Raw genomic sequence first — 24,851 nt, 5'->3', positions numbered from 1 at the left:
TAGAAATATACAAAGTCACGATAGACTATTCTCTATCTCCTAACAGTACCTTTTTTAACAACATACCAAGCTTCAAGAGCAATGTCATTCATGGCTTCCAAAATTATTGCTACTTTTTATGCTTTTATCTTTCCTTTATCTGAAACGTTTCCCTCTACTGTTCTGACAAGTTCCTTTGCCTCTTTGAAGACTCAGCCTGCTTGTGAAGTCCTCCTTGATTACAGCTCTCTTTCCGCAGAGACACAGGGATCTCTTTCCTTGGAGCTACCTTGGTACTTCACAGATTTTTCTAGTGTGTCTTCACCAGCTGAACTGTAAACTATTTCTTTACATGTCTATCCTCTTTGCTCCCATGCTGTAGAGGACACTCTCTTAAAAGTATCTGTGTATAAACTATTTATTAGAAAAACTTTCAGTTTTGAGCTTGTAGTCACTACTATAGGAGATAACTGAGAATCTTTTCCAAATACAACATTAATTCTGCAGGTAAGGATAGAAAAGATAAAACTACAGGAGCAGAAAAAACATTGTAAGACTTATTACTACAGCTCTGATTATATCACTGATTAAGGCACTAAATTAATTGGTATATAAAGTAGAACACGTATTAGATGTGGTTAATCAACAGACTGGGTATCCTAGAAGAATTAGAATTGATATTCCATATATTATTTTTAAGTGATCAAGCACTCCTTAAAAACCAATATCCTTTTCGACCCATCAATCCATTAAAAATAATAAAACAAGCTGATACACTGTGCGGACACAGTTAAGAAGGAGGTCCTGTGTAGCAAATTCCCAATGTCTGCCACTACCGCTGGGAAAGCCACTTCTAACATACAGAAAGGCAGAGAATATACTAGAAATACTTTGATATTTAGTCGCAGAGGTGCTTTTTCAGTTACACTGAATACAGCTATAACAAATATTTATAAATTCAGAGCTAGATAAAAATAAAGCTAAGAAATCATACTTTGAGAAGGGAATCTTTGGATGTCCACCTAGGTTTCCCAACTACTCACAAAGCTCTAGACATCATCCTCCTACCCGCTCTCAGGAGTGTGCTAAATACTATTCTGAACGAACTTACTTTCTCCTAATTCTCTTTGCTATTTAATATGTTGCTTTGGTCAGAGGTTGAATGTAAATGTCATGCAAAAAGGTATTGTCCGGTTGTAGGTTGCATAAAAGGAGTAAACACAAAGGAGATCCTGCCACAAAATGATTTCTGCAAAGTCAGAGTACGGTGAAGCCACGCACAGGTAGACCATGGCTAGCTCTCTGTGCTGCTTTATTACCTTCTTTGCTGCTTCTGTTCTCTGGCAGCTGTGACTCACACAGGCCATGGAGCGCTGCGTTTTCTGACAGAGACACGGCTCCAATATTCACCCGGTCTTTATCTACCAGGGCCGTCTGCCTCAGTTCTGTGGGTGCTGACTGGTTTGTGGTCACTGATTGTGATACCAACGGACATTTGTCAACTTTCAAATGCTTGGCTCTTTGACCAGCCTCATTATTGAGGCTCAAACAAGTAGAAACCCACTCTGAAGGACCTGAAAACAAAGTTTCCACTTATTAGAATGTGAATAACAATACAAACTTGACTAACTTTTACGAATTCTCTTCCCAGAGCAGCAGCCCCATGCCCTCCTCTCCCCCAAACACACTGCTCCTTCCCAGCTGGTTGCACTTTACATGTCATTGCTGTTCATATAGGGAACCACTGTCTCTCTTTTTTCTACCTTTTCTAGTATTACTAATTTGGATTCACTCATCACTCTCTAGAAAACAGTCTATATTCTGTAAGAGCTTTATGAATAATTACGACTCTTCAACATATGAAGTTTTTCATTAACAAAATGTATGCCTAACCAGCCATTTACTGGACGTTTAAATATGCATGACAGTATTGAGTCCTAGAGATGTGGGCTTTAAGAAAACTTCTACTGAATGGTACTACTTAAATTACAATGAGGCAGTCTTTCCTCAATGTACCAATATCTTCAGAATTCTTACCTTAAGCCTTGGATAAACATCATAAATTTATATAAGAAAGGATAGCCTTGAGTGACTAATTTTTTCCATATAAAAATAGGGTAAATCTAGGTACAAACTAGATCCAAAGAGCACAGAGTGCCATCAGAAAGGAAATGCATAACAAAAATGTTTTCCTTTTTTAAAAAGAATTAAGTTGTCAGATTCAAAAATTTTAAGGCAAGTTAAAGAAAAAAAGGCAAGAAATGTAGACATGAACTTTAAAGCCCACCTCATCACAAGGGCCCCTTTATTATTTCACACCCATGAACCCTGTTTAAAACAGCAGTTCTGAAGTGTCATCTGAGAAGCCCTGAAGCCCCATGTTCCCTCCATCTAGGGAGTCCAGGAGGTCAAAACTATTTTCACAATAATACTGAATGCTATTTTCATTCTCATTCTCTGTTAAGTGTGCAGTGGAGGTTTCCAGATACATGACATTTGAGAACATCATAGCTCTAATGGCTAATGGAATGTTTGTGCGTGCTTGTTTTTTAAATCTTTCAGTTCTATTTTCTAATATACTAAACATCAATAGATACAACCCACTTAACAGTTCTTCAGAATTTTCAATAATTTTTAGTAGTATAAAAAATATCCTAAACCCAAAAACTTTTAGGATTATTGGTTTAAAAGATCATATCTACCAAACATTAAGGTAGGACTAATTACTTCCATCATTTTTAATAATCAAAGACACCACACACACACACAGAGAGAGAGAGAGCGCTAATCAAAACATCCAGTTGCCTTAAGACATTTGGGCTAGGGAAATAGCTCAGTGGTAGAGCACATGCTTAGCATGCACAAGGTTCTGGGTTCAATCCCTAGGACCTTCATTAATAAGTAAATACAGAAATAAATATCATCAATGTGATAGCACTAGATGAAATAATTAAAGTGAAATATGACTGACATGTTAGCAAGTGAAGCTTTACTCTACGTAAAGGTCAGAATTCAATTAAGCATTTTAAAACTCTGGAAAAATCTTAGAACCTAATAATCTCTCAGAATCCCTGAGAAGTACAGGGACTCCAAACTGAGCACTTTGGTGTCTCCCAACATCAATAGAAACATCCAAGTCAAAGCTGACATTTTAAAACTCTATTTCTTATGCTTATACATATTTTTCAAACATGGATACCGATCATAACACCTGCCTTATTTATATCATCTTTCAATTAAATTAGAAAAAATAAAAGGAATTAGGAATAAGAAGACTGTACTTCATTTCATAGTTAAATTTGTATTGCAAAATTTACCTGATTTGAATCTTTGTAAATTCTTCATTGCTCGTGTTTTTTTAGGAACAGAATCTTTCACTCCAACTGCAGGCTGAATGGTTTTTGAAACAAACTGATTAATCATGTGCATTTGATACAATCTGTAGTAATAATTCAAGGGTGGAGGGTCTAGCTCAGTGGCAGAGTGCCTGCTTAGCAGTGCATGAGGTCCTAGGCTAAATTCCCAGTACCCTCATTAAAAAAAAATTCAAGATAAAAGTATAAAAGTTTTTACCTTCAGGTGAGGATATTTTTCAGTAGAACCTAAAAGCCAAAAGGGACACATAATCAATTATAAGTAAATATGAAAGCCAACTATCCAGTCATGCGGTTAGTACTGAGCGCAATCCTCATGCTTGCTTTGGAAATGAACACGTTAGGTTTCGGTGTTTTGTTTTTCAGGGGCAGTTAGGACAGCAACAAGACAGACATATGAATCCATGATAGATACTGAATAAAGAGCAGGAATATAGGTTTAACAAAACATGCAGTTAAGATGTCAAAACTACGAGTACGTTTCAAATGACTTTATAAAATAGAAACGTGCACATATACAAGTGTGAACATGCTGCCTGAGGAGGAGAAAAGCGATTTTTAATCAGAGGAACAAGTCACGGCTCCAAGAAGACAAAAGTGAAAGCTGATGGTAAAATGCAACAGCACATCTTTCATGCGACTGACACCATTAGACTACAAGTGTTTATCATGCTCTTCAATTTGTCCTGTGATTCAGGAAGTCCACAGTTGTGATGGCAGTTCATTTGAATGTGCAGTTCACTTCTCGTCAGAGAAAGCGTTATGAATTGATCAGCCTGGATACACACTTGTAGAATAATCGTTCATAAAAATATTCATTTTTTCCCATATCCACATGGGCTACCGGTATGCCTACATTTCTTGGATCCTCTAGCCATCAAAGTTTCTTGATCCACTCATGCAAGAAAGAATGTATACTGAGCTTTCAATATTGAAATCTGGTGATCAAAAAAAAATTTCATTGCCACAGAATTATTAGACATTAAAAGTCTTTTATGTTTCAAAACCTGTGTAGTATTCACTGAAAATAACAACTTTAGCATTTATGGAATGAATCCTATTAATTTCTTTTATTTCCAAAATTGGTTTGGTAAATCAGGCTAATGTATAAAAGGATTCTTGTGAAATAAATATCTTATCAAAAAATAACATATATTAAAAACAACAACAACAACAACACAGCCAATGCTTCATATTCAAGTTAGTCTCATTTGAATAACAAATACCAATACAACATTTATCTTTGAAGCCTGACAGGAGGAGAGGCTGTGGTTTACCCCAATTCTAGGCCCCCTCCTGATTCCAGTATTCTCTGGATTGGCAATGATCTAACCTGGCTTCAGTGCAAATACACTGATGCCATCGAAAAGGAGTTCTCTCAAGTTTCCCCTCAATTCCAAAATCACCTACCTGCGGCTTTTTTTCCTCCTTCCTTCCTTTCACTTTCCTCTTCAAAGGTACCTCTATATCTGTGGTCTTAATTCTTCCCCTTTTCTATTCTTTTGATGGACGATCCCCACCACTTCTTTTCCCTCTCTGCTTAGCAGCAGTAGCTTACACCTCTAATTTCTACTTCAACTCTTTGCCTACCTCTGACTATGAACATGCTCAGAAAGAAAAACAAAATCGTGCTTTTCCTTGTTGCTGTTGTCTTTAACTCCCCAGTGGCTCTTCTTCCAGATTCCCTTAAACACAAGTCTACCCTCTGAGCGTGATCTGAAGACCAGCAACATGGGCATCACCTGACAGCTTGTTAGAAACGCAGACCCACTGCTCAGAATGTGCGCTTTTCACTGGGTCCCCAGGTGACTAAAATTTGAGAAACTCTGGTCTATACCGAGTCTGCTTCTATAGCACTCGGACTTAACTGATCCCTCTGAAACAGCCGCACGCGTCTCCCAGTAACACTTCCCCAAAAACTGCATCAGGATCTGCAGACTTTTCAGTGGACTCTTTACCAGGCTCCAGCTCCCCTGACCTCCCCGGAACGCACCCTGCTCTCCACCTCTTTCCCACTCTCTTCTGTTGGCCTATGAGACACCATCCTGTAAGGCAGCAACACGCTGCATGACACGAAGGTCCAGACATTGACAGCTGACCACACCCGCCTGCGCTCACCGGCAGCCACACCCAGCTCTGCGTGATCAGGTACCGCAGTCCTCGCCGCCTTCCTAACGGTCAGGGGACGGGCGAGTGGGACATTCTGCTGTGCCTCCCGGACAAGGTTTGGTGCTGGAAGGAGCTCACTTCATACCCATCTCATTTCAAACACTCTTCTCTTCCTTCTTCTAAAGAACTATTCTACATTACCACCTCCTGCCAGGGACCCCCCCTCCTTTTCCTTCATCTACTCCCCTCCTCTCTACCTCCCTCATTCTTCACTCCCTCCTTCCCTCCTCCTGGTTTCCTGACTGTCCTCAGGTCACAGAGCATCTTGAAACAAAACTAACAACTGAGCTCCTTGAACAGCATTCTAGTTTAATCTGTTGCTGACACCTGGTAAGATATACAATTTACTTCCTTTCCTCCTCTTTTTTCTCACTGTATGTTCAACAGGTGATTTTCTTTGGCTGAGAGAATAGATCCAAATCCATGTTTTAAATCAACATTCTGTAAAATGACTTTTTTTGGAATAAAATACAGTACTTACTTTCTATTTGTCCATTTAATGTATTTTTTTCTCCTAGACCTGCAGCTCCAGATAAATGATCAACACGGTTCGGTAGTTCAATCTCGGAGATACTCTGTTAAAATTAATATTAATAATGAGTTGCATAAAGATTTCCTGATCCCTTTCTAAGAAAATACCTGCGTTTCCTATCTTATTATTATTTTTTTAATTTCCTACTTTAAAAGCAATTAGACTTGAAAACAAAATAAGCATATCCTGGAAACCCAAACATTTAAATAGAAAATTTCATATGCACTCTTTAGATCAAGTCTATCTTTTATCTTCAGTTGGCTTTTGATCTTCTGTAAACTGAGCATGGAAAGCTAGAGCAAATATTTTCACAGACAAAATACTGACTTACATGCAGATTTCAACAAAGAATTAACTTCAAAGCACCTAATTCCATTTTGCATTCCTCGACAAAAGAAGAGGACGTTTAAAAAACATGTATTTTTATACATATAACTGAATTGCTTTGCAGGTACACTTGAAACTAATATTATAAACTGACTACACTTCAATAAAAAATTAAAATACATATTTAAATATATTCTTTAATAAGTATGCTATACATTTAAAATATTTCTTAGGACAGATATTGTTTTTAGCATTAAAATAACATACATGGCATGAAAACAAGCCTTGGAGCCTGTCATGTTGAGTATTAACAGAACACTGTGGAAACTGCTACATTTCAGTAAACAAAGGCTTACCAGAATCTATTATTTGATAAAACTTTTATTGATAGGGAAAATAGTTGAATAAAGTACTAAAGTAGAAAGAAAAACATTTATGTTTAAATTAACAGCAGAAAAATTTTAAATGTAGCTATGCAGCTCTTCAAAGAAGTACCATAAGCTTTACTTCACTGAGGGAAGAATAAGAACACCGTTTAGTGACCACCCGCATGTGCCAGGCCCTTATGATGCACATTCTCTTCTCTACACACAACAATAACAACAGTGACTCTAAGGACGGTTACCCACTTGCTGCTTCCTGGCCGCTCCAAAATGCTGGAGTACCATGATGAGCAGATGTCACCCACTGTTCTCTGTCTGGAACGTCCCTCCCCTGGACCTTCGTGTGACTGGCTCCTTCCTGTCCGTCACCTGGCAGCTTTGGTCACACTCAGCTCTTTCCTGACTACCTAAATTCCACCCTTACTCCACCCCCGTCCTAACTACAAACTCCCCCACTGTTGTCGAACCTCACGCTCTCCACGTTCCTTACGTGAAGGACTTACTGTCCCTGATACAGGGTTCCTGTTTACTTGTTCTTCTGTTCCTGCCACTACAGCCTAACCCCTCAGCTGCTACATTCAGTGTCTAACTGCCTGGTGCAGAGCTGGTGTTCAGGAACAGGAATTTAGTTAAGGTCAAAACATGGAAAATCCCCAGAAGGCGTCAAGTACCAAAGCACTACGTACCTATCGGAGATCTCCGATAATAGCCTACCGACACTCAACATACCCCAAGTGAGAAATCCCCGTGCCCGCTCTAACTTTCCCACTTTATTGTCCTTCAGATTTTAAAAAGGTGTCCTCAACATTTCAGTAGGTCACTAGTGGCCACTGTGATCATTCTTACATTTCTATAGCACCCTTTGCAGTTGACAACGTGTTTTCAGATTTGTTACCACATTTTTGTTCATGACACATAACCTGAGAGGTAGGCATCAGTACCATGTTTTTGAACGAGCTCACTGACATTCAAACAAGTCAGACAAGTTTTTCCAAGATCTCACAGTGGGTCAGAACCAGGATGCTACCACGTCTGCTGACTTCAAGTACAGGACCTGCCGAGATCCAAGAGTTCAGGCTCTTCTGACCTCTTTCCACGGCTATCACCTTGCAATAGGTCATCACTACCTTGTACTTAGCTTCCTTCAAGTTCGGTCGCCATAAAGGTAGTCAGTGCATGCTATTTTCTACCCAAAATGGGCTGTCCTCAGTAAAACATCACTAAACCAAACTGGTGGTATTTTAATCCCACATATTTACTACTATTCCCCATGCTTTTGCTTCTCCTGAAATGTTCGCTGCAGATCTACTTGACAATCCAAATATAATAATACTTTCAAGTCGCAGGCACTGGCTTTCCAAGGTCAAAGTGGTTAAACAAACAAAAACACCGGTTTTTTGTGTTTTTTTTTTTTTTAGTACAACCTGTTTCTCTCTGAATCTAAGAGTTTTACACATTCATTTATAACAAAGAAACAAACATCTGGTCACAGGCCGACCAAGAATTATTTTCTTCAGTTTTTAGAAAATGTAACTTCAGAACCCAAACCGATTCCCTGTGACTTCTAAGCCTTGGCTTTTGCACTACATACAGCAGTTTCATTAGGCGAGTCTGGAAAATTAACACAAGTGCACTCTGCAGTGGCATGACATGTAGCACGGAATGACTTTACTAAGTGAGGGTTAAAGTGAGGAACCAAAATTTTGCTGGGCAAATGTAAAAGTGAGAAAGTGAAGTCAAAACATCCCTCCATTTATGTTTCAACATCACGCAATGCTTACATTTGAACATAATAATAATAGAAGACAGTACCTCAAAAGCCCGGGATGATTCTGCATCTTTCTTTCCTTTGAATCTTAATGCTGGTGTTGCATCTACAAAATGCAGTCACAGATACATTAATGAGAACACATACCACTGGGAAGTTTAAATACACATAAGTCTATCTTGATTCATGAATATGTCAACAAATTAAAGTGGCACGAAAGAATTTCAGAGGGTTGAAGCATTTTCTGGAAGAAAACTTGGTCGTAGTTGGGATATTTATGAAGGAAGATGGCAAAAGAAAAACACTTAAGAAGAAATGGATATCAGATTTGGATCTACACACTTCAGATTTTTTACACTACTTTTTTTTTTTTTTAATGGAGGTACCGGGAATTGAACCCAGGACCTCGTGCATGCTAAACGTGTGCTCTCCCACTGAGCTATACCCTCCCCCCTCCAACCACACTAGCTTTTAAGCAGAGAAGAAAACCCATAGATGCTCCCTGACTTCCCACCTCTGTCGCTTTTGTGTGCTCCGTCTCCATCAGTAGAAATCAACTTGCTCTGATCTGCTTGCTCCTTTAGAACACCGTTAACTGCCCGAGTGCCGTTCTCTTTTCCCCCAGTTTTTGGCTTTGTTGCCTCTCCCTATAAAAACAAAACACAATGTCACAAAAACCCAACATCAGAAAACATCATATTCCTACACTTGGTCATTCAATCAGTCAGTCAGGAAGACAACATATAGTTACTGTATCCATCAAATCATAGGCATTCTCCTGGGAGAAGCTGGCAATATACATAAAAGACAGATTCTGCTCTACACTCTAGGGGAGGTAGAGACACATGAAAGTGAATCAACACAGACAAGTTATCATTCAACAGCTCTACACCTGAAGTGAACAGATACAGTAAGGGCACAAAGGAGAGAAGAGACTTGCTGCATGCCAATAGCTCCGGGAATGCTGGGAAGACCAGACTGTGTCTTAAAAGACAGACCCAGTGCAAAGAGCAGATGTGAAGGGGGTTCTAAAAAGGGCAGCCTGAGCCGAAGGTTGAGCTGTGAAACAGCATGATAAGTCACATGGAAAACTAGAACTCAGTTACTGGGGACGGAATGGAGAGACAAAATTTGCTAGATTAAATATAAGACATCACTTCATTAATTTAAATGTGAGGCTATCTAAAAAAATAACTTCAAGTTAAAACTAGCTTCCATAGGGAACTGTATTCAATATCTCACAAAAAAACTATAATGGGAAAGAAAGAAAAATTGGTTATATATATATATATATATATATAAAACCAAATCACTTTACTGCACACCTGTAACTCATACAATACTGTACATCAACTACATTTGAATTAAAAAACAAACTTCCATAACCAAAAAGAAAAAAGGTGAGGGTCAAATTTTCTTTCTGTTGTTCATAAAATCAGCTCTATGTCCTTCAGAAGAGTCTGAGCACTTTCTTCCATGACCTGACTTTTCCTTCTCTTAATTTGAATTAGAGATAATTTCTGTCATAATGTGTGCTATAGAGTTCCTGCTCTCACTTAACCCCACTATTTCTGCTGTGTCTGTATAATCATCTCTCTCATTTTGACACTCATACATCTTGTCCTTATTAGATGAACGCTTCCCCTTTGTACCCCTGCCCATCTTCATATTCATCCAGCTGTTCTTTCCTGTTGCTCTCTTACTCTTTCTTTTCTTAATGGCATATCTGAGAACTGTTTATTGCCACCAACCTTTACAAATCTCAGTCCTGCACGTGTACCTCTCTTGTTGTCACACTGTTTTCTATTGTGATCTTGAGGACTTCCATTCCTGTGTAGGATCCTTTTCATCCCCATGAGAATCAGGGGGACGGTAAGTGAAAAAGCACAGGAAGGAAAAGTTAAAAACAAAACGGCTTACCTCTGAAACACCAAGGACTCCTGAAGACGTGAGAGGTTCCGGTGCTGGGAAGGCAGGATGAGAAAAGCCTGAAACTTCACTGGATGGTTGGGAAAAGGTTCTAACTGCATCTTCATTTTCACTATTAGAATTATGGTCCTCAAAGACGGTGCTAGTTCCTGGTTTCAAAACACCATCTTTTGCCTCTGCTGTAGTGAAAACAAGGTACAGTAGATGAAATGATCTGTAATTTCTCATCAGTGAAAACACAAAAAGACAGTCTTCAAATAACTTACTGTTTATCACGGGTTCTTCCCAGGCCCGAATTAGCTTGGCAAATCTTGGATGCCGGACTTTCTAGAGAAGAAAATTGCAGCTTTAAGAACAACAAATATGAAATTGAATAAAGTAACTGTAACATTCCCCATTCCTAGATGATCTAACAAAGAGCGCTGGCTTTGGAGTCATTCAGATATGGATTCAAGTCCCGGGTCTGTCATTTACCAACCTACATCTTCTCATGGGGTGAGGATTATGACAGATGACCTCAGGGGTCCCAAAATTTTACTTTCTTTACCCCTCATTGATTATTATACAAACACTATGGTATCCATTAGATGACTTTCTTGACCAAAATGATCTAGAACAAAATCTTATACCTGATAGTTTAGAGTCGTATTGAAAAACCTCACATTAAGAAATTTAAAGTGGTGGTTGTATTTTGAAATGTGTTTGCATGATTTATATATGTGTGAATGATCTCTCATGGGGGAAATATGAGAGTTTACTTTTTAGCAGTATCTTATTTGGATGAGTTAGAACGGCAAACAGTATAAGCTACTTCTATTCCATTCGCCAAAAAGCTACAGACAAATGGTTGTTCATAGTCAGTTACTTCTAAGAAAGAGGAATAAGAACAAAAGTAATTCTGAGGGGCAATGACTCATGAGTGAAAGCCACACACATAGTAAACAGAAAGCTGTCACTAAATATGTTCACAGAGGCAGAGTGAGATGGACTGAAAGAGCAGACACCGAGGAAGTGTTTTCTGCAGAGAAATATTAGGTTTGGGGAAAATCATTAAAAAAAAAAGTGGGGAGGAGGAAGAAAAGAAGAAATGAGACATGACTAGTGAAGTACAAACTTAAGGCAAGTAAAAAGGAAAATGTAAGTATAACAAGGCATGTGGAGAAATATATACATTTCAGCATTTATATATAATAGATCAGGGATGTATCAGTATTGTTAGGGATATACGATGAGTGAAAGCCTCTGTTTTACCTTTTTATTATATATATATAAAAATATATAAGTTATATATGCAAGTATATATATTATTCAGCAAATTTTATAAAAATATGAAAATGTATGGCCTATAAAACATATATATAAAACAAAGGCCTTTCTTCATAGTATATCCCCAATAATACTGACTTGTATTACCCCACAACTGTTTGTTTGTAAACACTGCTATAAGTAACAGTTAAATTTTGTCACTGTAAGTCACTCAATTGAACATGGTCATCTCTCACCACCCACTGTTCTCTGTCTGGAACGTCCCTCCCCTGGACCTTCGTGTGACTGGCTCCTTCCTTTCCGTCACCTGGCAGCTTTGGTCACACTCAGCTCTTTCCTGACTACCTAAATTCCACCCTTACTCCACCCCCGTCCTAACTACAAACTCCCCCACTGTTGTCGAACCTCACGCTCTCCACGTTCCTTACGTGAAGGACTTACTGTCCCTGATACAGGGTTCCTGTTTACTTGTTCTTCTGTTCCTGCCACTACAGCCTAACCCCTCAGCTGCTACATTCAGTGTCTAACTGCCTGGTGCAGAGCTGGTGTTCAGGAACAGGAATTTAGTTAAGGTCAAAACATGGAAAATCCCCAGAAGGCGTCAAGTACCAAAGCACTACGTACCTATCGGAGATCTCCGATAATAGCCTACCGACACTCAACATACCCCAAGTGAGAAATCCCCGTGCCCGCTCTAACTTTCCCACTTTACTGTCCTTCAGATTTTAAAAAGGTGTCCTCAACATTTCAGTAGGTCACTAGTGGCCACTGTGATCATTCTTACATTTCTATAGCACCCTTTGCAGTTGACAACGTGTTTTCAGATTTGTTACCACATTTTTGTTCATGACACATAACCTGAGAGGTAGGCATCAGTACCATGTTTTTGAACGAGCTCACTGACATTCAAACAAGTCAGACAAGTTTTTCCAAGATCTCACAGTGGGTCAGAACCAGGATGCTACCACGTCTGCTGACTTCAAGTACAGGACCTGCCGAGATCCAAGAGTTCAGGCTCTTCTGACCTCTTTCCACGGCTATCACCTTGCAATAGGTCATCACTACCTTGTACTTAGCTTCCTTCAAGTTCGGTCGCCATAAAGGTAGTCAGTGCATGCTATTTTCTACCCAAAATGGGCTGTCCTCAGTAAAACATCACTAAACCAAACTGGTGGTATTTTAATCCCACATATTTACTACTATTCCCCATGCTTTTGCTTCTCCTGAAATGTTCGCTGCAGATCTACTTGACAATCCAAATATAATAATACTTTCAAGTCGCAGGCACTGGCTTTCCAAGGTCAAAGTGGTTAAACAAACAAAAACACCGGTTTTTTGTGTTTTTTTTTTTTTTAGTACAACCTGTTTCTCTCTGAATCTAAGAGTTTTACACATTCATTTATAACAAAGAAACAAACATCTGGTCACAGGCCGACCAAGAATTATTTTCTTCAGTTTTTAGAAAATGTAACTTCAGAACCCAAACCGATTCCCTGTGACTTCTAAGCCTTGGCTTTTGCACTACATACAGCAGTTTCATTAGGCGAGTCTGGAAAATTAACACAAGTGCACTCTGCAGTGGCATGACATGTAGCACGGAATGACTTTACTAAGTGAGGGTTAAAGTGAGGAACCAAAATTTTGCTGGGCAAATGTAAAAGTGAGAAAGTGAAGTCAAAACATCCCTCCATTTATGTTTCAACATCACGCAATGCTTACATTTGAACATAATAATAATAGAAGACAGTACCTCAAAAGCCCGGGATGATTCTGCATCTTTCTTTCCTTTGAATCTTAATGCTGGTGTTGCATCTACAAAATGCAGTCACAGATACATTAATGAGAACACATACCACTGGGAAGTTTAAATACACATAAGTCTATCTTGATTCATGAATATGTCAACAAATTAAAGTGGCACGAAAGAATTTCAGAGGGTTGAAGCATTTTCTGGAAGAAAACTTGGTCGTAGTTGGGATATTTATGAAGGAAGATGGCAAAAGAAAAACACTTAAGAAGAAATGGATATCAGATTTGGATCTACACACTTCAGATTTTTTACACTACTTTTTTTTTTTTTAATGGAGGTACCGGGAATTGAACCCAGGACCTCGTGCATGCTAAACGTGTGCTCTCCCACTGAGCTATACCCTCCCCCCTCCAACCACACTAGCTTTTAAGCAGAGAAGAAAACCCATAGATGCTCCCTGACTTCCCACCTCTGTCGCTTTTGTGTGCTCCGTCTCCATCAGTAGAAATCAACTTGCTCTGATCTGCTTGCTCCTTTAGAACACCGTTAACTGCCCGAGTGCCGTTCTCTTTTCCCCCAGTTTTTGGCTTTGTTGCCTCTCCCTATAAAAACAAAACACAATGTCACAAAAACCCAACATCAGAAAACATCATATTCCTACACTTGGTCATTCAATCAGTCAGTCAGGAAGACAACATATAGTTACTGTATCCATCAAATCATAGGCATTCTCCTGGGAGAAGCTGGCAATATACATAAAAGACAGATTCTGCTCTACACTCTAGGGGAGGTAGAGACACATGAAAGTGAATCAACACAGACAAGTTATCATTCAACAGCTCTACACCTGAAGTGAACAGATACAGTAAGGGCACAAAGGAGAGAAGAGACTTGCTGCATGCCAATAGCTCCGGGAATGCTGGGAAGACCAGACTGTGTCTTAAAAGACAGACCCAGTGCAAAGAGCAGATGTGAAGGGGGTTCTAAAAAGGGCAGCCTGAGCCGAAGGTTGAGCTGTGAAACAGCATGATAAGTCACATGGAAAACTAGAACTCAGTTACTGGGGACGGAATGGAGAGACAAAATTTGCTAGATTAAATATAAGACATCACTTCATTAATTTAAATGTGAGGCTATCTAAAAAAATAACTTCAAGTTAAAACTAGCTTCCATAGGGAACTGTATTCAATATCTCACAAAAAAACTATAATGGGAAAGAAAGAAAAATTGGTTATATATATATATATATATAAAACCAAATCACTTTACTGCACACCTGTAACTCATACAATACTGTACATCAACTACATTTGAATTAAAAAACAAACTTCCATAACCAAAAAGAAAAAAGGTGAGGGTCAAATTTTCTTTCTGTTGTTCATAAAATCAGCTCTATGTCCTTCAGAAGAGTCTGAGCACTTTCTTCCATGACCTGACTTTTCCTTCTCTTAATTTGAATTAGAGATAATTTCTGTCATAATGTGTGCTATAGAGTTCCTGCTCTCACTTAACCCCACTATTTCTGCTGTGTCTGTATAATCATCTCTCTCATTTTGACACTCATACATCTTGTCCTTATTAGATGAACGCTTCCCCTTTGTACCCCTGCCCATCTTCATATTCATCCAGCTGTTCTTTCCTGTTGCTCTCTTACTCTTTCTTTTCTTAATGGCATATCTGAGAACTGTTTATTGCCACCAACCTTTACAAATCTCAGTCCTGCACGTGTACCTCTCTTGTTGTCACACTGTTTTCTATTGTGATCTTGAGGACTTCCATTCCTGTGTAGGATCCTTTTCATCCCCATGAGAATCAGGGGGACGGTAAGTGAAAAAGCACAGGAAGGAAAAGTTAAAAACAAAACGACTTACCTCTGAAACACCAAGGACTGCTGAAGACGAGAGAGATTCCGGTTCTGGGAAGGGAGGGTGAGAAAAGCCTGAAACTTCAGTGGATGGTTGGGAAAAGGTTCTAACTGCATCTTCATTTTCACTATTAGAATTATGGTCCTCAAAGACGGTGCTAGTTCCTGGTTTCAAAACACCATCTTTTGCCTCTGCTGTAGTGAAAACAAGGTACAGTAGATGAAATGATCTGTAATTTCTCATCAGTGAAAACACAAAAAGACAGTCTTCAAATAACTTACTGTTTATCACGGGTTCTTCCCAGGCCCGAATTAGCTTGGCAAATCTTGGATGCCGGACTTTCTAGAGAAGAAAATTGCAGCTTTAAGAACAACAAATATGAAATTGAATAAAGTAACTGTAACATTCCCCATTCCTAGATGATCTAACAAAGAGCGCTGGCTTTGGAGTCATTCAGATATGGATTCAAGTCCCGGGTCTGTCATTTACCAACCTACATCTTCTCATGGGGTGAGGATTATGACAGATGACCTCAGGGGTCCCAAAATTTTACTTTCTTTACCCCTCATTGATTATTATACAAACACTATGGTATCCATTAGATGACTTTCTTGACCAAAATGATCTAGAACAAAATCTTATACCTGATAGTTTAGAGTCGTATTGAAAAACCTCACATTAAGAAATTTAAAGTGGTGGTTGTATTTTGAAATGTGTTTGCATGATTTATATATGTGTGAATGATCTCTCATGGGGGAAATATGAGAGTTTACTTTTTAGCAGTATCTTATTTGGATGAGTTAGAACGGCAAACAGTATAAGCTACTTCTATTCCATTCGCCAAAAAGCTACAGACAAATGGTTGTTCATAGTCAGTTACTTCTAAGAAAGAGGAATAAGAACAAAAGTAATTCTGAGGGGCAATGACTCATGAGTGAAAGCCACACACATAGTAAACAGAAAGCTGTCACTAAATATGTTCACAGAGGCAGAGTGAGATGGACTGAAAGAGCAGACACCGAGGAAGTGTTTTCTGCAGAGAAATATTAGGTTTGGGGAAAATCATTTAAAAAAAAAGTGGGGAGGAGGAAGAAAAGAAAAAATGAGACATGACTAGTGAAGTACAAACTTAAGGCAAGTAAAAAGGAAAATGTAAGTATAACAAGGCATGTGGAGAAATATATATATTTCAGCATTTATATATAATAGATCAGGGATGTATCAGTATTGTTAGGGATATACGATGAGTGAAAGCCTCTGTTTTACCTTTTTATTATATATATATAAAAATATATAAGTTATATATGCAAGTATATATATTATTCAGCAAATTTTATAAAAATATGAAAATATATGGCATATAAAACATATATATAAAACAAAGGCCTTTCTTCATAGTATATCCCCAATAATACTGACTTGTATTACCCCACAACTGTTTGTTTGTAAACACTGCTATAAGTAACAGTTAAATTTTGTCACGTAAGTCACTCAACTGAACATGGTCATCTCTCACTACCTGAATGCTGCAAATTATTACTAGAGGGAGAGAAAAATAGATTTTGGAAAATTCCTAACACATCAGCTTTCCACCTAGACAAAGAACTGGTAATCAGGATTCTAAGGATAATAGATAGCTTGAAAAGATATATTTCATGGAACATGAGAGGGGGCTAAAAGAAGGTCAAAAAGTTTTCATCTCAAATTCTAAGCTCACAGTTGCTGGATACTGAAAAACAGACTGTAACCTTTTCCTATTTATCATATACTTCTTATCTATTTCCTCGGCATTTATGACATATTTCCTCTCATAACAACTGAACTTTTACAGCCTAAACAAAGGGAACAGAAATTTAAGTCATATTTTTAGAATCCAAATAGATTTCATTATGATAGAGTGTGCATGTTGTATCACCTGCAGCATGGTGCAGAAGTCCATGTCTCCTCATGCACTCACATTCATAGAATACTAAAATGCTTCTTACATTTAAGACCTTATTCTAGGTGCTCCAGGAAATGCACAATTACGTTCCCTAATCTCTAGCGGTGTATACTGATGCAGGGGCTATAAGATGAATATGTAAATAACTACACTACAAAATGTCTGAAACTTGAAATTTTAGAATGGGACACGGGGACTGGACATACTTTTTAAAACTGTAATATGAAAGAATTCTGAAATAGGTTTCATCATATGGTTGTTATTAAGAGTCTACTTTTAAAGCTGGCTGTTATTTTAGGGAAAACATGTATTCTTCAGTTAGATGCAGAGTTTTGAATATATTCATAATGGGATAATTTAGAAAACACAGAGGAATCTCTTTATAATATGGATTTTGAGAAACAGAATTTTAATTTCTAAATTACTAGAATTTCAACTATTATTTTAGTCTTAAATGCAGAACCAGAGAGAGAAATAAAGTAAAAAAAAAAACAACAAAAAACAAAACAACCTTCTTACCTCACAACTCTCTGATACCAAAATAGTAAGTGTCCAAGGGGGAAAAAAAAAGATACATGCTACTTAAGTTTTGGAACTGAAAGGCCCCAGGAAGAGGCCATGACTATCACAGTAAGTAGCTCTGTGCACTGAAGAGGTCCCTGAGGCACAAGTATTATACAAATGCTGTCAGTGTGGTTTGAAAGTCAAAGAATCCTTATCCTTGGCCAAGCTTCACACCCTCCTCTATTGTGGGAAACCTTTCCACAGTACAACTTTCCTGTCACGATCTATTTTCTAGTCCATTTTGCTTCAGCCTCATCTTCAGTATTTACCAAAGTAAAAAAAAAAAAAAAGAAAAGAAAAGAAAGAAAAAGAAAAGAAAAGAAAAAAACCTGCCATATTTTAATAAAATGGTTTACTCAGACCAACTTTCTCATACAAACATAAAACAATGATAGGCAGAACACTGCTAAATTTTAAGAGTAAATACTACACAAAACTAAATTCAGAGCAGAAAAGTTAATTTCACAAGAAAACACTTTACCTTGGCAGCAAGATCTAAGTTACCATCTGATGGAGGCCGTGAATCATCAATATCATGTTTGGGTGAAATACTTTGAAGAAAAATACACATCATAAATGAGTGAGTTCATTTCTTTAAACAAACAAGTCACACAAGTCTATGCTGAGGGATGAGAAAGCAGAGTTGGGAGCCAGGCTGCCTGATGGTTAAGTCACAGGTTAACTACTTGTTAACCATGGAATCATGGGTCAACTAGTCAACCTCCTTAAGCTACAGCTGCCTAATTAACTAGAAGTAAGCTATAACAGCACAGCTACTCTGCAAAGCTGTTGTGGTGACTGTACGAGGTAACAAATGTCAAGTACATAACACGGTGTCTAACCCAGAGTAGGACACTCAACAAGCCTTGTTTCTTTTCTCTGTGTTCCCTCAGTCAGCATGTAATTTTTAAAAATCCATAAAATCCTACCGGCTTACAGAGACGTCTTCAAGCCTCGGTGCAATCTTAATCACTGAAATCTCTATTAAAGAAGAAAGTAAAATAGAGTTTATACGGGCAATAGAAAAATACAGAATATTAAAAGTATGAGATCACTGTTTTGTTAAAAAGCATTCCATTGGGACCACACCTGGAGACTACACACTTGAGTGAATACGGAGTATACTCCTGGTAAGTAATTAATGCATAAAAACCACTTCCCCTCCTTTATATTTATCAAAAAAAGAGGGTGTTTATCCAAATTTGATATTTTAAAGTGAACTGCTGTTTACAAGGACCAAAATCCCAAACTTTATGAGACTCACAAAAGAATGATAATCATTAGTAGAATCAGTATCATAAACTGACAATGTCAAGCTTACATAGCATGGTATTTCTGGATGATACCCATGGGACAAACCCACCCTGCCATTCGGCTTTGTCAACCTCATGTTGTCTGGGCACGGTCATCCCTATTCGCTCACATACAGTCTAGGGCTGCTTTCACACTGCAATGGCAGGCATGAGTGGATGTGACAGACATCACATGGTCTAAAATATTGACTCTCTGGCCCTTTACAGAAAAAGCTTGTGCATCCCTGCTTTATGTCATAACAGGAAACCCTAAGACTCAAAGGGCCGAATCTTCTTACTCTTCTGCTCAACATTCTTCAGTGGATCCATGTGGCTGCCATTGCTGGTTCCCAACTCGACAACCTTTTCTTCTTCGTTGTCCTTGCTGGACAATTGCAACTTTTCTTCGATGTTTTCTGCCCCAGTATGCGAAGAAGGTAAGCTCTCCTTAGCTGCGAAAAGAGAAATGATTGTCTTACGGTCATCACAGTAACTGCATTTCCTTTCCCAGTGGCTGCTTTAGGAATGAGCATGTGATGTAGCCCAGCCAATAAGATGCTAGGGGAAGTCTACCGGGAGCGTCTCTGTTTCCTTCCTAGTTAACAGGAAACATGCAGAGAGAAGCAGCCCTCCTCGCCTGCGGATACTGTCAGGTGAGAAGATGACGCTTGGAGCTGCTGCCAATCAGCAGACCAGGAAAGGCGACATCAAACACCAGCAGCCTCACAGCTGAAGGAGGGACAGCGTCTGGGATCCTGATGACATCACCGAACCTTCTAAACAATCCTGACTCCTGTTGCTCTAGCCAGTTACTTAGGGCTCCTATTATTATTTGCACCTAAAAGCATTCTGACAAATTTCCCAAGGTCTACAGCAGACCTACTTCCTATAGTACCAGAAAGGCTTTCAGAAGCGTGCCTGAGCTAGGTAGTCACCTCGTTCCCAACCATTCCTACAGCATCCTTTCTGCACCAACAAAATGAAACTCATCGATCCTGCAAAGTTCACTGGCACATCTTAGCCTCTGCACCGCTGTCCTTTCTGCCAAATGTAATCTTCAAAGATGTCCCGCCCACCAAACACTGAACTTCTGCCTCCTTCCCTGGCAAACTTCTACTCGCTCTGCGTGGCTTACCTGACATCCAACCCACTTTTAAAAAACTTCTTTCCTCACCATGGACTTAAAAGTATTTGGTACATATTAAATACCAATAAAAAATACATAAAGACAGTTACAAAGTCCTAGTGGGCTCTGGGACACAGTAAGCACAGAATAAAGTAAAGCCAATCATAAAAATGAGGATGACGGTAGCAAGCTCCCGGAGGCCAGGAACTGTGCTTGTGACCTGTTTGCATTCTGTAACGTCAGAGTGGTGCTTAGCACCTAAAAGACACTTGATAGTCATCTGTTAAGTGGATGAATTAACAGATAAGAATGTTTTCTTTGAAAATCCTGTTTAAAAAATATACAGACATTAACCAGGGACAACTCTGTTGTGTTATGAGCACCTTGAAGACTAAAACTCTGTCTTTTCCATCTTTGTATTTCCTACAACAGAAGTTCTTTGCTTGATCAAGGTGTACTAAGTTAAAGGTGCCCTCATACAGTTCAGACTGAACAGCATGCTAGGAGTCACATCTAGGCAACACAGTCATCATCTTTTTTTTTTTTATGTGAAGCACTTCTGTACTTTTTTTTTTACAATTTGTTGAGTCCTGTCCTGAGTATTTATTATGACAATCCTTTAACTAATGGCAATAGAAAATCTTGTTCTAACAAAATAGTTTCACGACAAGTATCCCCAAAAAAGAAGAAATCATCTGGCTCTCATGCAGACAACGTATCTCATTCTGTTTGCACTTCTGAGGAATGAAACTGGTGAGAGCGAGCCCTTGTTGGTGTAATGATGTGAAAAGTAACCAGTGCTTCTCAGCAAGGCACTGCTTTCCTGACTTCTGCCCTATCACTAGGTACCTTTAAAAAACAGTGTGCAGTATGCTGCACACTGGCCCAGCTGTGCAGCTCTAATTGTTGGCCATTTGTTTACAGCACCAGGAAGGTAACGCTGAGCTCCCAGTTATAAAGACAATCACTTTTTAGTGAGACTAATCACTATGCAATAAGTAGCATTCGTTTACCCAATGTAATCCATTTGCTGTAAAAATTAAAGAGCCAGTTCTGTAACAAGGCCAACTTGTTATAATGTTACAGGAAATGTACAACAAAGTTAAAAACCTGTTTTTCTTATTTACACAAAGATGTAATATGGGATTTCAGGGGCCTTGATTAAATAAATGAATTTCTTTTCAGACAATATTGTCTCAGATTTTAAATTACCTACAATTAACTTCTTAAACAATTCTGAATACTAGACCATTAAGAAAAAATTAATTAAAAAAATAAAAACACACACAAAATTTACACACTGGCTTTTTTCACTGCTCTTTCATTATCAAAATTTCCTCAATCTTACTTTCTTTATCTATGGTAGGGCCAACAAGAGTAACTTATTACCAGAACTCTGTCCTAGGTCGCTATTTTGAGGGGGAATAGCTGGTATCTTTCCGTCTCTGTAGTCGACAATCAGTTGGGAGAGGCTATGTATAAAAAAATGTGATAAATATTACTACTTGAATACTAATATGAAAAACAATTACCAAATGTATTAAATTCTTAGGTTATTTCAGACAGTATCACAGGTAATATCAAAACTTCAATTGCCCCATGTATTTCAAATTTGTGCAACCTACACTTTTAAATTTAGGATGTAGAATTCAAAAAGAAAAAAAGTAAGGTGAAGTAGTCATGAACTGAGGGCACTACAGCTCAGTAAGTTAACTAGAGCGAGCCTGACACATACAAAGTATCTCGAACTCAGAAGTCCCAGCTCTATAACCAACAGCTATTTGTTCCTGGACAAGGTGCTTCTCTTCAGCTCAAAGTCTTCCTTTATAAAACCGGGATCTTACTGTCAGGCAGTTAGTTATTAATACTCATAAGAGTATTATGAAGATTTAATGAGATAATGTATCCCCCAGATGCTCAGAGAAATAGTGGAAGAATGGAATAATTTGTTCTTGAACTTTAATGCTGGAACTATTTGAGAATCCCAAATAAAACCCAATGTGTGTTTTCTTTCACAGGTGTAACATTTAAATGTGGTAGTTTTCAGAAAATTTTACAAATTACGGTGATTAGCTGTTCTTCATGGTTTATACTTCAGGGCACCTCAGCTACTATATAACTTGCAGTTAAACTTATTTATAAATACATGACCTCATACAAGCATATGTATGAGAACTAAACAAGCCGTCACGCAGAAGTTTACGTGTCCATCGCCACGAAGGCCGCGGAAACTGGATCAGCACAGGCATCCCGGGAGCAGAGGTCAATCACGACCCGACTGCAGGACCAGTTTCTTTTTCCTTTTCTTCTTCTAAAATTTTATTAAAGGTCTTTAGAGAGCAACATCCAGACCCCAGCCCCAGCTGCCGAGGAGATCCTGTTAAAACCAGTTTTAGTACCAACGCTGCAGCAACAGAATCAAGGGAAACAAGAGAACGATTAGCATGCCCTCGCCCTGCCCCAGTGCCTTGTGGGAGAGGACTGTCACTGTGATCTTAGGGAATCCCTTAGGTTCCTGGAAAATTCAAGAGGAAGATTATAGAAGAAAGTCCCCAAAGGAAAATACAGGATTTCCTGCTCTACTAAACATTTCAAGACCCAAATAACTAGTTAGAAAAATCAGATATGTGGCATTATTTGTACTCCATGCACAGGGGTTACACTGGGATGAAATGGAGACCAGTAGGATCCTAAGGATAAAGGTCTTACAAACCCTGAGATAAAGAACCCTGTGCCCACTGCTCCATCTCACTAGTCTGGCCTTTTGCTGGTTTCCAGCTGGTGATGGGGAGGGTCTCACTGCCATCCCCAAAGTGCCTGCTCCCAACTAGGAACTCTCACCTGTCACATAACAAGTCACAGTTAGGTCATTTCCAACCTCAGTTTAGAGATAACTGGCACTTTAATGTAAACACTTACTGTTTAAAACCATTACAACGAGCATATCGTTCAGCAGACAGTCCGTGTACATCCAGCAAATAGGCATTAACACCTTTCTGAAGAAGCAGCTTGACTGTGTCCGGTGAGTCATGATATACGGCAAGCATCAGTGCTGATCTAAAATAAGAGAGACAACTTCACTCTTAGGAACTTAGTTATTTAGCTTAAACAGTTAATTTGATCTATTTTACCAAGTTAATATCCTGCCCACCCCCGGAGAACTGACCATGTACATGCTCGAGTGCTCATCTCTGCAAATGACCTCCAAGGCCAAAATGGAGGGACAAAAAAGAAGCCTCCTGTCTTACTTGGGTAGCACATAGTAGAAGTTGCTAATTTAAAGTCCTCTGAAGGACAAGAAAGGATGCTGAGGTCACTGGTCTGAACTAGGAAAAGGCTTAAATAAAGGATTCCCTATTTCTTCCCTAGTCTGAAATATAATACTTTAAAATCAGCTAGAGGTCAGGTAAGGAGAAGCTGTTTGCAGGCTGAAAACAGTAATATGAATAAAAATGGCAACAAAAATAGTCACGGCTGCAGTGAATCACGCTGAGGAGCATGTGCCCGGCACTAACCTGAAGAGTCTACGTGTGGTCTTTCTTAGGCACAACCACCCTTGAAGGATGTACTACGACCCTCCTTTACGTGTCAGGAAACATACTGGGTGGTACTAAGTCATGTCCCCCAGGTAACACCCCTGACCAGCAGGAGGGCTGGGATTTCAACCTCGTCTGACTCTAAAGCCCAGCTCTTTCCTCTTTATCATCCACCAAAGACTTGTCTTCTTTGAAGGGAATGTTTATTCAATGACTAAAGCTATTTTTCTTCCTTCTATCATTATCAATTAAAAATAAAAACATCAAAATGTACTAGAAATGAAAAAGGATAAGAACTGATGAGCCCACAGTATCTGGTGATAGTTACTCTCTTAGTGATACTCACTTAGTGATAACCTAATAATATCAGTATCCTTCAAAGAAAGTAATTTAAAGCAGAGTCATCCAAAAGACAAAACAAACTCCTCTTGGTTTAATATGCGTCTTTTAAGAAAAAAATATATACCAAGAAAAGGTTAAAACAAATTATAAAGAATGAAGAAATTCAACACTGTCTCATAAGGTAAATTAAAATTAGAGTCCATACTAATAAAACTAAAATGAAATCCCTGAACTATTGTAAGATTGTATGACCAAAACAATCAGGTTGCAAATGACATCAGTCACTATCATAAAGGAAGATGAATCCTGCTGCATACTGCTCTTTGTGACACCAGGCAGAATAATTGCTTTTCTACCTAACTGATGATGTGTTGATTCTAAGTTAATCCTCTTCTTATTAGGTTAATCTTCCTGATTGGCTGTTACTACTCTAGAACAACATTAAGATTAAAAAAAAGAGAGAGAGAGAGAGAGAACAAACTATTGTACCTTTGCAGCTTGTCGACTGCATGTACATTTGCCCCGTTCTCTATCAAAAATTTGACCATTTCTTCTTTGTTCTTCCTGACGGCAAGTAAGAATGGTGTCAAGTTATACTGTAAAATAGTAAAAACAGTTGACAATGTACAAAATTGCATACAAATTTCAAAACTGAATTTAAAAACTTAAGTCTCTGAACTTAAACATACACTATAAAGTAAATAAAA

At 38.6% G+C, this 24,851-nt stretch overlaps 1 protein-coding gene across 6 annotated transcripts in view; it reads right to left on the bottom strand.

Annotated features, from left to right (window-relative positions):
- LOC140688681 (ankyrin repeat domain-containing protein 26-like) overlaps window positions 1-24,851 on the bottom strand; it is a 121,856-nt gene that overhangs the window by 24,743 nt on the left and 72,262 nt on the right. For all 6 annotated transcript variants that reach the window (XM_072948295.1, XM_072948296.1, XM_072948297.1 and 3 more), the window contains 18 exons: window positions 24,634-24,740; window positions 23,186-23,323; window positions 21,656-21,738; window positions 19,440-19,592; window positions 18,778-18,829; window positions 18,330-18,399; window positions 15,624-15,684; window positions 15,349-15,536; window positions 13,947-14,079; window positions 13,478-13,539; window positions 10,728-10,788; window positions 10,453-10,640; window positions 9,047-9,179; window positions 8,577-8,638; window positions 6,004-6,097; window positions 3,553-3,581; window positions 3,297-3,369; window positions 1,299-1,553 (listed from right to left, as the gene is read on the bottom strand). In XM_072948295.1, coding sequence (XP_072804396.1) covers window positions 1,299-1,553; window positions 3,297-3,369; window positions 3,553-3,581; window positions 6,004-6,097; window positions 8,577-8,638; window positions 9,047-9,179; window positions 10,453-10,640; window positions 10,728-10,788; window positions 13,478-13,539; window positions 13,947-14,079; window positions 15,349-15,536; window positions 15,624-15,684; window positions 18,330-18,399; window positions 18,778-18,829; window positions 19,440-19,592; window positions 21,656-21,738; window positions 23,186-23,323; window positions 24,634-24,740 — 1,942 coding nt within the window. The remainder of the gene's footprint in view (window positions 1-1,298; window positions 1,554-3,296; window positions 3,370-3,552; window positions 3,582-6,003; window positions 6,098-8,576; window positions 8,639-9,046; window positions 9,180-10,452; window positions 10,641-10,727; window positions 10,789-13,477; window positions 13,540-13,946; window positions 14,080-15,348; window positions 15,537-15,623; window positions 15,685-18,329; window positions 18,400-18,777; window positions 18,830-19,439; window positions 19,593-21,655; window positions 21,739-23,185; window positions 23,324-24,633; window positions 24,741-24,851) is intronic.

This window comes from Vicugna pacos, chromosome 23 (genome assembly GCF_048564905.1).
Source record: "Vicugna pacos chromosome 23, VicPac4, whole genome shotgun sequence".
NCBI classification, from domain to species: domain Eukaryota; kingdom Metazoa; phylum Chordata; class Mammalia; order Artiodactyla; family Camelidae; genus Vicugna; species Vicugna pacos.
This window is presented reverse-complemented; position numbering and strand designations above follow the sequence as displayed.